Consider the following 16,909-nt stretch of genomic DNA (forward strand, 5'->3'; position numbering starts at 1 on the left):
ATTTCTCACGACAAAAATCTACCATCTCGATCGAGTTTCGCAGGATCGACATCCTTGCAAGTTGACTAGTTCGTTCGCACCAGTTCAAAATAAGAAGCGCCATTCGCGAAGGTCGGACAATTAAATTTATTTACGCTCACGCTTTTTCGTTGTAATCAAAAACACTACAAATGAAAAGTTTCGCAAAACAGGAATATTAAAACTGTGGTAATTGTTTCGAAATGTTCTACTTGTGATGAAATTTAAATACAATATTCTACAGTAGATGAAGAATTTATATTTATACCAAATTTATTGACCTTAATTTTCGTGAAGCAAAAATCGTTTTTTCAGTAATGTATCAAGCACGTATGCCAAGTGAATTCGACTTCTTAAAAACATGAATTTTTTAATTATTTAAGAAGCGAATCACGATTTTTTAATATTCAAATCAACTTAACCTCAATTAATTAATATTCAAATGTAAACTTCCCTCTTACATGGTAACCTTTTTTTCACATTGATTTCTTTTTTCAAATAAAAAAAACTTATAAAAAAATTTCTATCTCTTCAATCGATGTTTATTTGCATTGAAATATGGGAGATAAAATTAACGTGAGTTACATAATTTCCCAGAAAAATGAGTACTCGCCCTAGCAGAAAGAAAAAAAAACGTAATGATCCAGACTTGACCAGAATTCAGCAGAAACATCCAAATAAATGGACCGTCGAGGATAAAAAAAATCTATTAAGAGCTATCAAACAATATGGACACACGGATATAACTGGAATAGCCGCTATGATGAACAATAAATCTCCAACTTCAATTAAATTAATCATCCATAAAATTATGCAAAAAGCAAGAGTGAAGTCAAGCTCTTTGCCTTGCACTACTCTTGAAACTTGGCTCAATTCAGGAATGTTTGATGATACAAGTTCGCCGATTGCTCAAGCTTTCAAATTAATATCAATGTTCGAGAAACATCCGCCTCCAGAGGAGAGCAATGGTTTTGACTTTGGGTAAAATGTTTGTTTCTGTTTTATCATTGAGATCATTTTACAGAGAAAAAATATAAATACAACTGCTTCTAATTTGGCGTGTATACTAAAAGTTGAAATATCTTTTTAACAATGTTATATGCTCAGTTTTCAACTATTTTAATTTTCATTAAATTAGTGGCTAAAGAACTACATTTGTGAGATGCCTTATCCATTCCATCAAAAATTTATGAATGATTTGTCGTTTGATTTATTTTTTAAGATAGAAAATTCAGAATTAAGAGTGTTCTATGAAAGAATCTCATTCTTAGTCAAAAATCAATGAATTCATTGAACCCACAACAAAACGAAATTCCCCCATTGTTTTTATATCATCAATAGAGTTTCTCAATTTCTGATAGTTTTTTTCGGACTACTCAGATACTTTATGATTTTTCTTCACCCTAAATTCTCAGTAGACTGAAACTTATTGTAATCTGTCTTTTTTTTTATATGATTATTTGTTGGAACATTGGTTTTTAACTGTCTCACAGTAGTTTTGTTCAAAATCAAAGTCAATGACTAGAAAATTATTACCACTTGCAATAACTGATTGTAAATATTTTCAGCCAAGTCTACGACTACCTCCATCGGATTATATTGGGTAATCCACGAATGGAAATTTCAGAAGAAACTTTATTAAAATTGAAAAGCTTAATGGATGAAGTGCACAATGAAGTTTGGCCAGCAGCTGAGAACGATGTCGTGGGTTATTTGGGAACACTCAATAGAAGAAAGCTCGCTCTACAGTGTTATCCACCGATGAGTAAACTGGAATCTCGAAGAATCATTGGTCCTGATCAGGATTGAGCGCTGTATATTTTCTCAAGAGCTGTTATTTCTCACTAATAATCAACGATACAGAAAAAGGGAACAAAAGCCGATAAATACAGTTTCTCAAATCGTTTATTCCTGTGATATTTTTTTTTTCTATTTTATAAAACAATCGTTGATCTGGATTTATCGATTTTGTTCCAAGCAAACCGTGTTCCCTAACCAACAACATTTTTATTTGTCTTTTGCAATAGCATATTTTCTCCCTATCAAGATGAAAACAACGTGTTACATAAAGAACAAACGAATTTACAAAAAATTATTAACGACTGTTTATTACTATTATCGACATTCATCGGCTAGTTACGCCAAGTCGACAATTTTCGACACAAACGATACAATTGTGACCGATTCATTGCATGAGAGGAATCGTCTTTGGAAGTGCTGGCTCATCAAACTCTCCAAGTTGTTCCATGTAATGAGCTTCGGACTTCCGGGCCCGAACTTCCCAGGGCATTCTGGATTCCATCGCTGTTGGCTGGATACCCAAATCTTCAAGAGTTGGAATACCCTTTACGACTACATCGCTTGTGTGTGCCTGAAAAGAATTTTGTTGTGAGACTTCAGTCTGCTTGAAACGGTTTTACTTTCTGAATCTTGTGAATAACGGATATTTACGAGGAAACTAAATATGTCAATAGAAAAGGATTGAAAAATCTAAGAAATTCTTAAAAATATTTTTTGATCTATAAAATAATTTCCTGGATAGTAATTGTAAATGGCAAGCTAATTATCTGAATTTTTTTCAAACGCGAAAGCATTTACTAACATGCTAGAAAAAGATCGATATTCAATTCATTTATGCCCTTATGACGAATTTAAAATTGAAACTGATGTATTTTCGTAAAAGACGTTTGTTATAGCATACGTGCAACATTTTACACTGAGAAGATCAGGGTACTCCTTGATTTTCCCCAAGTGCCAATAATTCATCTTTCTGATTCAGAATATATTTTTTCAAATAATAGAATAAAAGCCCGTTCAACTTCCAAATTTAAGAGCTTCAATTTGATAGGTGAATGCATACCGATTCTAGGCATTCCCAATGAAGAGACGCAAATGGAGCTTTGGTTCTACAAGCCTGAGTGACAAAGATCTTGAAGTGGAACAAGGGTGTGTGCTTTAACTCCAGCCGGCGATGGCCCCATTCAACGGATTCACGCCTCTGCATTCTGGCGATCCAATCAATCAACTCGGAGAGCTGATATCGCTTGGGTCTAGAAAAATGTGTAAAGTCATAAAAAAATGGAAGAAAATATCGAAACGTCAACTCACCCGACAAATTGATAAATCTGTCCAGCAGTTTTCGGGTCCTTGACAACAGCAGCGATTCCTGCAGCAACATCGCCAGCCCATATTGGCTGTTTCTCAGTCGTTTCTCCCTTGTTCCACAGTGGAATACCCCTGGAATTCAGCCAAACGCAGTCTCAGAGAGGACGTGGAGGCAGAAATTGTGTAAACACGGAATTTGGCTCTCACCTAAAGTGACGACGCCACGCATCACAGTAAACATTAATGAAGGAGCGATCTTCCTGGCCATAAATATCTGCAGGCCTGATTATAGTTGCTTCTGGAAATTCTTCCCTCACGGCGCATTCACCTTCCCATTTGGACTTCAAATATCCTGAACCATTTTTTAGCATGATCGGCTAGGAAATTCAATTCATGTTAAATCTCATTGATCGATAGGAGTTCAATTTTCATGAATTTTCTAATGACCTAAAATAAACATTTAGCGACCTGTTCCGACGATGAATTTCCACAAATTGTTCCATTATGCAAAAGTGTCAAGGGCTTTAGGGACGAATGGCTGAGGGCAAAACTTTCAACGATTGTTCAGGGATTTCAGGAACTGGAATATCAGTAGGACAAAAGTAAAAGAACAGAAGACTCGCAAAAAATATCAACAAATGTACAACACTCATACTTACTTTTGGTTTTGGATTGGCATTGAGACACGATAAGTGAACGAATCGTGGAACATTCGCTTTTTTACAGAGCCTCGCAAGACGTCTGGCTCCTTCAACGTTTACGTCGTGATAACTGAAGTTTCTTGTTTCCCACTCACATCCGATCATATTAATAACAACGTTCGAGTATTTGATGCACTCCATGATGGAATCTTCGTCTCGTAAATGGAAAGGATGAAATAGAACTTGGCCCAAATCTCCACATAATTTCAGCCTCAAAGTGTAATATGGATCACATCTGTGTGGGAGAATCATCTGAAAACAGAACTCAATCTTCCAATCTTTCCAAACAGGAGCAGTCGAAAACACCTGTTCCATTCCTTACCTGGGTTCCGATCTTGCCTAACCGATTGCACACGTATGTGCCCAAAAAACCGGTAGCTCCGAAAACTGTGCATGTTATTCCGTTAAAAGAGCTCCGACCCCCGGTTCCTCTTTTCAAGCTCACAGTGCTCGGAGCTTCGATTACGTGTGGAGATGGATTGCTCGAATACTTGCGATTATTTGTGGAGAATAGCACCACTGAAAAACTGCCACCATTCTTTGATTCTAGCCGCTCTGAAATCACATTAATTTAAACATTTTAGGACAATTATAAATATTAAAACTTTTTGGAATTCCAATCTTTTTTTATCAATATTTTAAATATAAACAATAATTTACATTATTTTTTTTTCTAATTTTGAACCATTAATTGTTAATAATAATTGTTAATATTTTGTTACAAATAGTTTATATTATTTTTGTTTTGCAGCTATATCTATGAGTACTTTTACAATGCTTTTCAATTGTGTATGAAAAATAATGTTGAAGTTAGCAACATTGGAGTTCAACGAAATGATTTAAAAAAAACTCTCCAGAAATTTCAGTAATTCTACAATTTTTTTCCCTACTGAAATCACAATTTGTAGTTTTTCAACCTACACTAATAATTACATGAAATAAAAAATTGGTGAATTACATTTTATTTTTCATTTAATTCGTTTGACTCCAATGTTGCAAACTTTAGCGTCGTTATGAAAATATTTTTTGCTTGTAAGATTGCTTGCTTATGATTGTAAATGGATTGAATTTTTTAGTTTTAAAAATGTATGAAAATAGTCTACAATACACTCCAAAATTTTAGGGAAAGTTCCATATTGGGTAAGAAATTTTCTATGTGGAAAACATGAATTTATCACAGCAATCACATATAAAAGAATTTAATGAAAGGCATCTCAAATTTTTTTCTTATAATCTTGCTTTTCATATTGTTTTAATCAAAATTAAATAACGCGAATAGTATTGGTATATGAATTTGCAACAAATTTAGTCAAATCCAAAGGATTAGACTGTAAATTGTTATTGAGGAATTATTGGAAATTTATCTTACAATGCCCTTTTTCATACTTGAAAAGTAGACTGGTGTTTAATAACAGAGCAATATTTTCAAGTTCATTTTCACATTTCTGGGTTATTTTTGATAATTTAATTCATGGTTGACAGCGATTCGAAAGAAGCAATTAAAAATTGAAAAATCAACGGGAAAATGTAAGTTACTAGCTTGCAGAAAACAGACCATGGATTCAGCATGCCAAAAAATTCACATATGTCACCAACATATTTATAGCAAAGTCCTAGAAAAATGGGTTCCATAAGAAGCGTGCACAAATAAAAGAATAAACTAATTTCAGAAATTTTCCGTCAATTTCTTGCTTGTACATTATATAATATCGTTTACAACCCGCGAATTGGCAACAACATTCTGAGTGAAATGTTCGGGGTTCTATAGACACGATATGTTAAAAAATTCTTACGAGTCGCTCGAAGACAATTTGTCGAAACGACCGAAGCTCGAGCTACGACGGCCATTGTTTATTGTTTATTTTATGACGGATGATTTTTTGTAACTTTTGTGAAAACCGAATTAACGAAATGAAGAATCTCCTTAGGAGCCTTCACTCCGGAGGATGAACAACAGCTGATCCAAAGAAGACTAGAGAAGAATTTACAGATAAAAAGTTCCACTTAGTTTTCCAAAGCGGCCACTGAAACTACAGAAATTTGAGTGGCGCTCTGTTCAGTTTTGCTCGCGCTATTATTCTTTTTCTCCACCTCGTTCTTTATTCGGTCATGTTTTTATTCGAAGTTTTTCAAGTGACATAAATTTAATGAATTTAACGAAGATTGAAATAATTTTAAACATTCACAAAAAAGCAATTTAATTGTGTTATAAACAAATGACCGACATATTTAAACGCAGCCTGCTGCTGTATATATACGTGTACGGTAAACGTGGTACGGTCGATAAAAACGATACCACTTTAATTTTTCTTATCGCATGAACAAATATAAACGGAAGAAACATCATCGAAGAATAATTGCGGTGATTCAATATCATAATAAATAAAATAATGAATACATGAATACAAAAGCTTCGAAGTTCTCACGAAGAAAACTCGTTCCTCTGAGGAATTTTTCGAAAGAAAATAAAGAGATTGCTTGGATAACCTGGACGCAGGGAAAGGGGAGGGCGATAATTGATCACGGTGATAGAGCAGCAACAGGTTTTAATAAAATATTTAATGATTCGCGCGTGTCGCGGGCTTTCCCGTATTTGAAAGAATCGCGCGTAATTGCAGATATATGGGCGGAGTGCAAATTTTGCTTAGTGCGCCGGCGAGCACATGAGATATACAGATAATTAGTCATCGCGGTTCGCGACGAACGAAGATTACAATAAAAGCTTGATTCGCGGTCGATCAACAACTAGAAACAATGTACTATACGTATAACGAATATTAAAAATACATGGGAGCGATGAAGACAGAAGAAACAAGAGAATTGTTGTGTGTCACACTGCCACCACAGCGATGTACGCTGTTGCTGGCATCTGGCTCTATCACAATTGGTCATGATCGTATACGAACACGAACGTAAAGATGACATGTGTATATGCGTATGTGTCTTATAATATGCAACAATATCGTCGCGCGAATCGCGTATCGAATCCCGGTTTTAATACAATTAGCGTTAAGCGGGGAACCTTGAGGCTTGAGGCTGATCAGACCCAAATCTACGTTGCATCAAATAATAAGTACTTCGTGTATCTATACGTATTACTATACATATACTCTATATATATAAGATGTACAGATATGCAGAAGTTGAATCATCCATATATGCTCTAACACACATGATTCGTGTTGGTACCATTTTAACGAATATATTTGTATGATTATCGGAAGATTCTGGTAAATTGGAATTGGTAGCCAAGTATTACGCGAAAGAAGGAGCGAGAGAGAGAAAATCAAGATCGATGTATATATAAATATCAGAAGAAAGATATTGTGCACATATTTGTCCGTGAATCTAGGAACATATATCCGAGTAAAGCTTTTTATAATAAAATGTAGATACGCATATAGAGGTTTCAATAGGCGTATAATTAGTGCGCTCGCCCGAGGACGACGACAGCTGATGAATTCTCGAATTTGACACATAGCGCTGTGTCTCGTACGAAAATCTGCGTTTGTGTTTCATTTATTGTCTCTTTCTTCTCCCCTCTCCTTTTCTTTTACATGTACGAGCGCGTTGAAGAATAAAGAAAAAAATAAATAAAAGTGTGTTGTGGTAGTGGTGTGTCGTATCGGGAGCTCTGTCTCTTTTCTGTCAACCGCGATCGTCGTCGACGTTCTCTCCGTCGACATCAGCCTTATCCTCCCCGCCAAATGATTCAACCTCTCGTTCCCCTGGTCATTAAATCTAGACCCTAAAAATCCGCGACAAAAACTTTGACGCGGCTTAACCTAAAATGCGAGGGATCGTTCGAAATGCCGATGTAATCTTAATCTACGGTCTTCGGCTATTATGCTGGTGTTGTTGCGTCGAGGTTTCCGCTGGTGGCGGAGCCCTCGACGCCGGCGGTCATCAAACGTTTCCCACTAGATCTTCTCCCAGTCTTGGATCTACAGCTGCGGGTCCTGCCAAGAATGAACCTACGACTTCGCCCATACCACCCACCAAAATAACCGCCTTCTCTGGAAGTTACACTGATGGTTTAGCGAAGGCTGTTGCCCAGGATGCTGCTCAATCAAGTGAGTTTTACATATTTTTGGTTGTTGATCGCATCAGATTTTCTTCCTTTATCCTATTTTCATACGATATGGAAGTTAGCATCAATGGAACGCATAAAAAATCTTATTTTATTTTTTCAATCTATGATTCAATAAGTTCTCTATTATTCTAATGGTATGTGCATACTGCGAATGGCGCCTGAGTTCATAAGTTGAGAATGTAAATCAAAACTTTTATGTATTGATATTTGGTCTTACCAAAATCCAAACAATTCAAATATCTGTCGAAAGATAGTCCGCAAACACCGGGTATATGTGATTTTTGTGTGGGAGAGTGTATAGAATCTGTGAAAATTTGTTTCAATCATTGTCCTCAAAAGCATTCAGAGGGAATTAATTTTTCTCAGAACAAGAGCGTTACAAACATTGGATGTATTCAAATGGTACGATAGCAAGTCTGCGGAGACTTTGAGAATTTTTTATAAAACCTGGTAAGGGAATATACTCAAGTGCTTTCCAAACAGCTGAAAATAGTATATTTTTCAGAATGTGAGAGGTTGTCGAGTTCCGATACAAAATTTTCATCCAATCTTTGCTTCCAACTTTTTGCGCCATCTCTTTAAATGTAACATTGCGTTCCAAAGCTGCAAACTCGAATATTTTATCACTGGATGAGCTACAAATTTTGCTTTGCATCCCCCTTGCCATGCTCGATTGCAATAGCATCCAACGGGAGAGAAAAAAAAGGACCGGAAAGAAAAAATAAACAAAAAAAAGAGTCGGCAGTGATTTAAAAGGAGACTGAAACTCCGATTGCGCTCTCCTCTCATCGTTGGCGATCCTTGCTCTCTAACACGAGTAATTAGATGGTCGTTGCTCATTTTTATTGTAGGCGTGGAAACTTGTAACGACGACCTAGCATGTATCACAATGGCATCTCACGATCGTCTAGGTTTGGAGGCCATCAAGTCGCTGCACAGCCAGTTGGACGACGACGCTGACGGGGATGTTGATCTTTCGGAATCGGACGACGTAAGGAATCGGTGGCTCGGACGGAGCGATGAACCTTCTCTCCCCGAGTGATTTGCGAACAACGCCCAAGACTCTTCCCTTGCCTTGTTTACAGTTTTTGAGGGAGGAACTTCAATACGAAGCCGGTTACGAGAGGAGACAGCGAGCCTTCCATCACAACGACGACATGCACATTAGCGTACGAGAATTGTGGGAGGCATGGCTACGTTCGGAGGTAAACATTTTTTTTCTATCCTTTTTATTTCTATTTTTGGAAACCGTGTAACTAAGGACATAATGACTCATGTCAAGGCTTCCATTTCTGATTAAATTATTGCACTTTTTTATGAGCTCCGACTGCGGTGGAGCTCATCATTTCCTGACATGGAACTATACATGCACTCAGGCAGAATGTCTCGAAATACATTAATTTCATCGAGAGTTCCATGCATTCGAAGCTGTCTGTATATCATTGATTTTTTTTTTTCAATCGTTCCTTTTTTTACTAATAATTATTGTCAAACAGGTGCACAACTGGACGATCGAGCAAACATCCGAGTGGCTGACCACCAACGTCGAGCTTCCTCAATACGTTCCTAATTTTATACAGCATCGGGTTACAGGTGCCACTCTTCCCAGGTAATGCGCCGCCGCCTGGGAGAGGCGGCTGAGCGAGCATCGACGACCAAGTAGTAGTGAAACCGCGCACATCTCTTGAACCGTACTCCTGTGCTCTGATCCTACTCGGGAACGTAAGAAACTATTTTTTTCTTACAGCAATTATGTGTGTCAATGTTTCAGGCTAGCCGTCAACAACATGCACTATTTGAGCAACGTTCTTGGTATCAAAGATCCTATACATAAACAAAAAATAGCCCTTAAAGCTATGGACGTTGTTCTCTTTGGACCACCCAAAGGTATGCATCGGTTTCAACGATCCTTGCAGCGTATTGCAGTATTTCATAAAAACGACGCTGAAGTTTGCAACGTTGGAGTCCAACGGAATGAAGGAAAATTGACTCATTTGTTTATTTCGCGAAATCATTGGTGCAGGTTGAAAAACAACGAATTGCAAATTCAGCAGAGAACGAATTGGAGAATTACTCGAATTACTGGAGGGTTTTTTGAGATCATCTCGTTGGACTCGAACGTTGTAAACTTCAACATCATTTCATAAAATATCTCAACCAACACGATCTTACACTAGATACCGGACACAGCCTCAAGGATTTGATATTGATAACACTATTGTTCGGAGCTCTCATCGCCTGTTGGTATGCCTATCAGCAAAAAAAGAGCTCCGAGACTCATGTGCGAAGGTTGGTCAAAGATATGGAAGGGTTACACAACGCCGAGATCGCTTTGGAGGATTTGCAGGTGATTTTTCTTCAACTCTACAATTGTCGGTTTGCCGGAGAATTCATATTTCCTCGAGGCAGTTTTCCAGTCGAGGGAATCCGAAAAAAGCAGTTTTTGGGACTTTGAGGGGAATAATTAGAATAATCGAGCAAAAGCTTTAGCTCTCCCGATTCGTAACTGAAATCGATTAGCATGAAAAAATAAAAATTCCAGAGATTCCTGAATTTAAAAATTTTTCAGAGTCGAAAAACTGAGAAATATTGAAGGCACTGTTTGAAGCAGTGAAAATTCATCATGAGCCGGAACAAAATAACGGTTTTCAGTCGCAATTTTATGATTTTTTTTGCAACGAACATCGTTTAGCATCAAGTTTTTGACGCTTTTGTTGGTTCATTCAGAATGATTGAAAACATCCCATAGATCGAGTTAGTCAAGATTGAAACTATTATTTTCCGTCGTACGAAAACTTGCTTCGATTTCAATTCTGTCTGAAATGGAATAAATTGTTTTTCGCTACCTCTGAGCCAAATTCTGTTCTCTTTCAATGAATGGCCTGGAAACCTACCGATTGAACCTTCGAAAAATGCTAGTAATTTAGGTTTAAACTTATGTGTTTGTAGAAAGAGTTGGAACGAGCGAGACTCGAGCAAGAAAGTGCGGCGACCGAGAAGGAGAACTTGGAAAAGCGTCTCCAGGACGAGAGTCTCGGACTTCACACTTCGTATTCGGATCTCGAAGTGTCTCAGCTGAAAGCCGAAATTGAGGTAAGATTCGCGTGTACTATGTTTGGAATAAATCAAACCGCACTTTCTTTTCAATTTTCAGATGCTTAAAATAGAACTCCAGCGAGCTGAGGGTGAACTGGAGGACCGTTGTTGGTCTCCGCCAGTTGGGCTTCAACATTGGTTGCAATTGACCCATGAAATCGAGAACAAAGCCTATACGAAGAAAAGGATATCGGCCGAAAAGCAACTCCAACAGGCCCGTGAGGCGGTGAGAATATTTCCCCTTCTATTACAATTATTATCATCGTTCCAATCTCATTTTTCGTTTTGCTCTGTTTATTCTCCTTTCTTTTTATGCAAAGTTCTTGTAGTTTACTCCACTAATCCGATTTTTTTGTTTTTCTACGGAAACAGTGTGAAAAATTGAGGAAAAAACGTTCCAGCTTGGTCGGAGCGTTCGTTTCCACTCACGGCAAATCGATCGACGAAGTGGATAAGAGTATCGTGGAAGCGAGAACTTCTTTGAACGAAGTAACGGTAGAGCTGCAGGAGCGTGTGCATCGCTGGAAGCAAATCGAACTGTTGTGCGGTTTCAACATAATTAACAACAACGGCTTGAATTATTTGGAAACGATATTATACAGGGGAGCACCGAACGGACGGAGCTTTGCTCTACGTGGTAATTTGTCACGTTTACTTACGCATTGAGATGCAACGACGAAATTTTAACCGAATTTATTATCTCAGGACGTATGAGCAGTCAGGACGATTTGGACGACGATGCAAGCTCGATTTACACGCCATCGACGAGTGGCGGCGGTGGCGGTGCTGCAGGTAAGCCCGAATCGGAGCCTCGCGATAACTCCGAATGACATAGTACTTTCATAGTCTTGTCGGGTGTCGCAAAAGTCCGCTCGACGTTTCCGTCTCTCCGTCGCATAAAAATCTGTCATTTTCCACATACTCTCTTGGATTCCGCATTGAGTATAGGTTAAAACGACCGCTGAATCTCAGGATAAACGAGTCTTCCAAAAAGAATATTTCTCCTCGAGTGCTCAATATCGTAGTCCGAGTCCCACTCACATAATTTTGCTGTAGTGAAGAAAAAAACTGAAAGAGAAAAAGAGAGAAAACAGATTTGCTGTAGTTTGTTTGTCTGGTTTTCCAACTTTTTTTTTCTGCTTGGACTCTTTTCTTGTCTTCCAAAAGTGCTCGAATCCCGTGTAAATACGAGTGTTTATTGAACTTTTTCTCTCTTTCTCTGCCTCTTGACACTCGATCCGATGAGCCAAAACAAAACTTCTGTGCCTTTCTTGATAAATCTCAATTTTACTGAAGATCCATGATCATCGGTATATTTAAACCAAGAGAACACAAGTACAACAAAAAGTGGCCTTGTGTGGCACGAGTTCTTAACACTTTTTTGTTTTCATTAATTGTTAAATGATCACATCTCGAAGAAAATGTATAATAATCGTACGAGACGTTCTTGGTAGCGTTTCGAAACTGGTAAACGAGCAAACTCGTCGAACATTTTCATTGCAATCTGCAAATATACATAATTACTGTTATTGTTATTTTTAATTACTAATATTGTTGTTGCTGTTGTATTGTTGTAATTGGTATTATTATATTTGCTACCACTTACTGTAAAGTACATTAATGTACATCTGTATTTATAAATACCACAAATTTTACTAACATATTGTGTCTTGTATTATCATTATAGTCCACTATTCGAATAAAGTCGCTTAATCGGCGAATTTCCAAAGGATAAAGGGACGCAATTGTTTCTCAATTCACCTTTGCTCTTCTCGCATGTTATTTACATATGTAAAGCATCGCATCTCGTTCGCGGCGAGTCAGAAAGACAGCGTTGGACTAGTATTAAGGAACAATTGAGCCATTTGATAGAAAGGCTAATAAAAAAAAAAAAAAAAAATTATATACAAAATACAAAATTGGGGAAGGAGTGAAAAAATGTGGGAACCTCTTGATTGAAATGGTGATCGAACGTTGTGTGTGTATGTGCACAGGTGCGACGGAGGCAATCGGATGGAAAGAATCGTCGATGCCGCCGGATTCATCGAGCAGTGAAACCGGCAAAGAGACACCACCGGAAACGATTAAATTCATCGTGGGCGAGGGATCATCGACTACTGATTTGAACGAACAGCAGCAGCAGCAGCCGCAGCAAGAAAGTAAATCATCATCGAGGGAAAAGATGATGCTGAGTGGAGGAGGAACGAGTCCAAAAGCGTCAAGCCCTAAGATGGTCAGATCCTTCAGCCAGGACGCGAACATGCTCGTTAACGAGGAAAACAGACAAGCGAGCGTCTCATCATTCCTGTCGAAGACCTGTCTGTCGGAGAACAGTCTCGGAGACTCTGCGACCTCGCGATTTACGAGCTTGAGGAAACAACCGCTCAAGGAATTGTCGAGCGTACAGCAGTCCGTCGACGACGAGACCCTTTCCACCGATTCCAATTCTACCGCTGACAATGACGAAATTAGACGACGACGGAGGAAGCTCCATTTTCCCGCTTTTAGAAAGAACAAAACCAAAACCACGTGATAAATTGCCCCGTCATTAGATTTCAAATAACCGTGCTCCATTGATTTTCGAGGATTTTTATCCGCGACCTGCGCTTCTCTATCGATAAACACCTCTCTTCGTATTCATACGCACGCGATTTATAATCCTATTCGTATGAATACCTTTCTTATCGTAACATTCAAGTTGCAGAATGAGAGTGAGAGTGAGAGCAAAAGAAGGCGCCAAGGAGACGTATTTATCGACCTGATTTGCAAACAGCGTTCGAGAGGACAAATTCTCTGAATTAACTGAGAAAATCTTTTCCTCCATTTCCCCGGAGCAGCATCTCTCATTCGAAAGCACCGTCGTACGATCTGAAATATCAAATATCCTCAAAAATAACGATACTTCAAACGAATGCGAATCTCACGATGTTTTGTTGTATTTAACAAATTGCATTGTTATTATCCATACCGAGGCTCTCTCGTCTATCATATTACTTCACGTCCACCCAAAAACAAACTTATTTTCTTACGTGGGATTGTGAATCGAACCAACTAATCGAGACTATTTCCGAAAATATAATTTATAGTGCGATTTCGTAACGGTGAATGGGAATCCTAGAAGAATGAACAGGGTTTTGGGAGGTCGGTTGAGCGACACGGGTCTGAAACAAAAAGCAAGAAACAAAACAAAGTGTACTTCCTATATTTAAACATATATATATATATATATACACATATATATATATAAAAAGAGTAAATCGTTAATCGCGCGGATGTATATTAATTATCGTATAGTGCTCAAGATGTCGAATACGCACACTGATAACACCTTCGATTATAAATTCATTGGAATTGATGTCGGATATATCGAGACGTAAAAATGATCACTGTAATATAAAAATTGATTGCAAGATTAGAATTACATGGGAACTGATAATTTGTTGTACCGCCAAACTAATTGTTTAGAGAGGAGAAATCGTTGCATCGTCGATCAAGACTCGACAGTCGATAAATCATGTTTTTGTCGTTGAATTGCATTCACGTTTTTTTCATATAAATAGCGGTAATAATATTGAATGAAAAGTTGAAAAAATGAGAGTCTGATCGACGTGCTCTCATTGTGCGTATTCAACAATCCTAATACATACGTAGAAAACGAAATTGTGTTATCGAGTGAGATATTTGAGGCTCTAATGCATGTACGAAACGATTACGAACGTTTACGAAAATATTACAATGTATCAATGCAAATACGTTTTGTATACATACATATAATTATTTCATACAAGTGGGCATATTTTATGAGAGTTTATGGAAGGGAGCTTCGTGCACGCTTTTCTACGATCGGGGTACGCGAGAATCTTCCAGGCTGCAATTTTCTAAATGCTCGCTAAGAGAATTATCTTCCATTGGTTTTATCGATCGAATTGATCTTCAAAAGGCTGATCGAGATGTGGGGTTGCACTAATTTATTGAAGTAATAAAAAGGGTCATTTGTCGGTTGCAGAGGACAAGTGTCGCTCGTACGATGTGCCCGCTGGCAATGAGCGGGACGTTTTTGTTGCTGAAATGATTTTACATTGAAAAGTGATAATTTGAGTAACAGAACGATCGTAAAACTTGATTTGATGGGCGAAATTTTGGTTTTATTTCTTTTTAAGCAACGAACGAACTTGTGTACTTAATTATGCATCGTCTTTTTTCGTAATTTTTTTCGCTGCTTTGACAAATCTCTAGGATTTTTTAATCACGACCGAATTCTATGTATCCGTGAATTAAAGCCTTCCGCATCCATCGTAATTCTGCTTTATTTTAATGTTTGGCCATTTTAAACGAACTTTGTTGAAGAATCTTTGGAAAATTGTGACCTGGCTTTCGAAAGCTCTCTCCCCCAGCTGAGCTGAAAACACCTCGTGACTAGTATCTTTCATTATGCCAAAATTCATCGCGCATAGTGTAATTCTAGGCTAGCAACAAAAGTAATAATAATAATAGCATAACAGCCAGCACCTGATAGACCCCCGGTACATTGCAGTTCCCCTCGAGTTTCTATTTTAGAAAGACACACCGCTAGGCCACCACTCGACGCGGACGACTAATTTACGTTTCGGTGAGAATTAATTTGTACGCACTTGGACGATTCGCTCGCGCGGGGATGCTGAAGTTTGTACACGCGAGCGGATCACCTTGGTGGACTCGAAATAATAAGGAAACTCGAAGAACTGAAACCGAGTCCGATTTCTGCGGACTAAAAATGGTTGTAGCACATGTACCATCACTAATACACACCATATATTTTCATAAAGTTTTTTTAGTGATATTGAAAGTACATAAATACGATAGTATTCGTTGACTCTCTTGATAAAAATCCAAAAAACGCCTTCCGTTGGTCATGTAATCATTCGATAAATGTCATTTTTCAATAATAACGATTTTTTAAATCACGAACAGCAGTTTACTCGAATTCTGGGCATGAAAGGCCACGCGAGCGTTGCTCCTGAATGGAGATCGCTGCAAATACGCTCGAATTTTTATTTCGTGAGGATCGAAAACAACCGTTCCGGAGTTGAAACGCCTCAGTTTTCTTATTCCCGAGTCCAATTGTTTGGGAAAAAATCTCCCGAGTACGGAGTTTTCACATTTGGTACCATATTTTTTCCTTTTTAAGGCTCTTTTTGACGCCACGTTGCTTCGAGTGATAAGAAATGGTAGAAAACATGTTTCATCCGTTCAGGGCTAGAACCACGATCCGACCGAATGATCGAACGTAAACAGATGCTGTGTGACCAGGAGATTTTTACATCCGATCAATTTACTCGAAAAATACGTTTTTGCTCGAGTTCAAACGGATAAAGTGACGTTTGGATTAACAGTTGCCACTCCGGTATGAGATAAAAAATCTAAATTACTTTATATTCGTATATGTAAGAGTGTAGCTGGGGCACACCGTTGTATTTGCAGTTTTGAGGCGATCGTATCGCATATAAACTTCAAATGTCTCCTTGCTCAAGAAAGATCACGATTTGCACTCTTTTTTCGTGCATTGCGGTCTCTCCACCGGTCACCTTGATGGTAAGCATTATAAATTTGCTTTTTCCATCTTCATTTACATTCCATCAAGATCGTTTTCTGCAAAAAAAGACGGAAAATTTGACCACTTGAGAATTCGACGGAAGTCGAATAAACTTTCGTTATAGTAATGATTCGTTGAGGGCTTAAGATGATGGATCAGTCGGTAATCACACCTCGAATTTTTGAAATTGAAACTCTTTGACATCGTTCGTCCGATTAAAATAATAAAAATGTCATCGTACGCAGCATGATCGCAAAAATCCGATGACATTTTTATTTTTTCGATCAGACGAACGATGTGGAAAAATTTCCTTGAAAATTTGCA

General features: G+C 38.0%; 3 protein-coding genes across 5 annotated transcripts; 2 read left to right on the forward strand and 1 right to left on the reverse strand.

Annotated features, from left to right (window-relative positions):
* The first annotated feature begins 43 nt into the window (after positions 1–43).
* LOC122407466 (uncharacterized) lies at positions 44–2,113 on the forward strand. 2 transcript variants are annotated; one of them, XM_043413697.1, is made up of 3 exons: positions 44–207; positions 616–999; positions 1,587–2,113. In XM_043413697.1, the coding sequence occupies exons 2-3, from the start codon at positions 620–622 to the stop codon at positions 1,825–1,827; spliced, it is 621 nt and encodes a 206-aa protein (XP_043269632.1). In that variant the 5' UTR covers positions 44–207; positions 616–619; the 3' UTR covers positions 1,828–2,113. The 2 variants fall into 2 exon arrangements, with proteins under 2 accessions (XP_043269632.1, XP_043269633.1); XM_043413698.1 differs by lacking the exon at positions 44–207 and adding an exon at positions 241–482.
* On the reverse strand, positions 2,100–5,810 carry ND-39 (NADH:ubiquinone oxidoreductase subunit 39). The gene is made up of 7 exons (XM_043413679.1): positions 5,618–5,810; positions 4,147–4,379; positions 3,783–4,076; positions 3,331–3,500; positions 3,127–3,255; positions 2,879–3,068; positions 2,100–2,389 (listed from the first exon to the last, which is right to left on the reverse strand). The coding sequence occupies exons 1-7, from the start codon at positions 5,670–5,672 to the stop codon at positions 2,204–2,206; spliced, it is 1,257 nt and encodes a 418-aa protein (XP_043269614.1). The 5' UTR covers positions 5,673–5,810; the 3' UTR covers positions 2,100–2,203.
* Positions 5,811–6,473: 663 nt separating this feature from the next.
* Positions 6,474–15,960, forward strand: Stim (stromal interaction molecule). Of its 2 annotated transcripts, none has more exons than XM_043413674.1 (11): positions 6,474–7,897; positions 8,829–8,908; positions 9,003–9,122; positions 9,414–9,526; positions 9,689–9,804; positions 10,095–10,264; positions 10,867–11,010; positions 11,072–11,239; positions 11,386–11,650; positions 11,719–11,805; positions 13,008–15,960. In XM_043413674.1, the coding sequence occupies exons 1-11, from the start codon at positions 7,615–7,617 to the stop codon at positions 13,544–13,546; spliced, it is 2,085 nt and encodes a 694-aa protein (XP_043269609.1). In that variant the 5' UTR covers positions 6,474–7,614; the 3' UTR covers positions 13,547–15,960. The 2 variants fall into 2 exon arrangements, with proteins under 2 accessions (XP_043269609.1, XP_043269608.1); XM_043413673.1 differs by having other exon boundaries at positions 6,475–7,897; positions 8,769–8,908.
* The last annotated feature ends 949 nt before the right edge of the window (positions 15,961–16,909 follow it).

This window comes from Venturia canescens, chromosome 3 (genome assembly GCF_019457755.1).
Source record: "Venturia canescens isolate UGA chromosome 3, ASM1945775v1, whole genome shotgun sequence".
In the NCBI taxonomy this organism is placed as follows: domain Eukaryota; kingdom Metazoa; phylum Arthropoda; class Insecta; order Hymenoptera; family Ichneumonidae; genus Venturia; species Venturia canescens.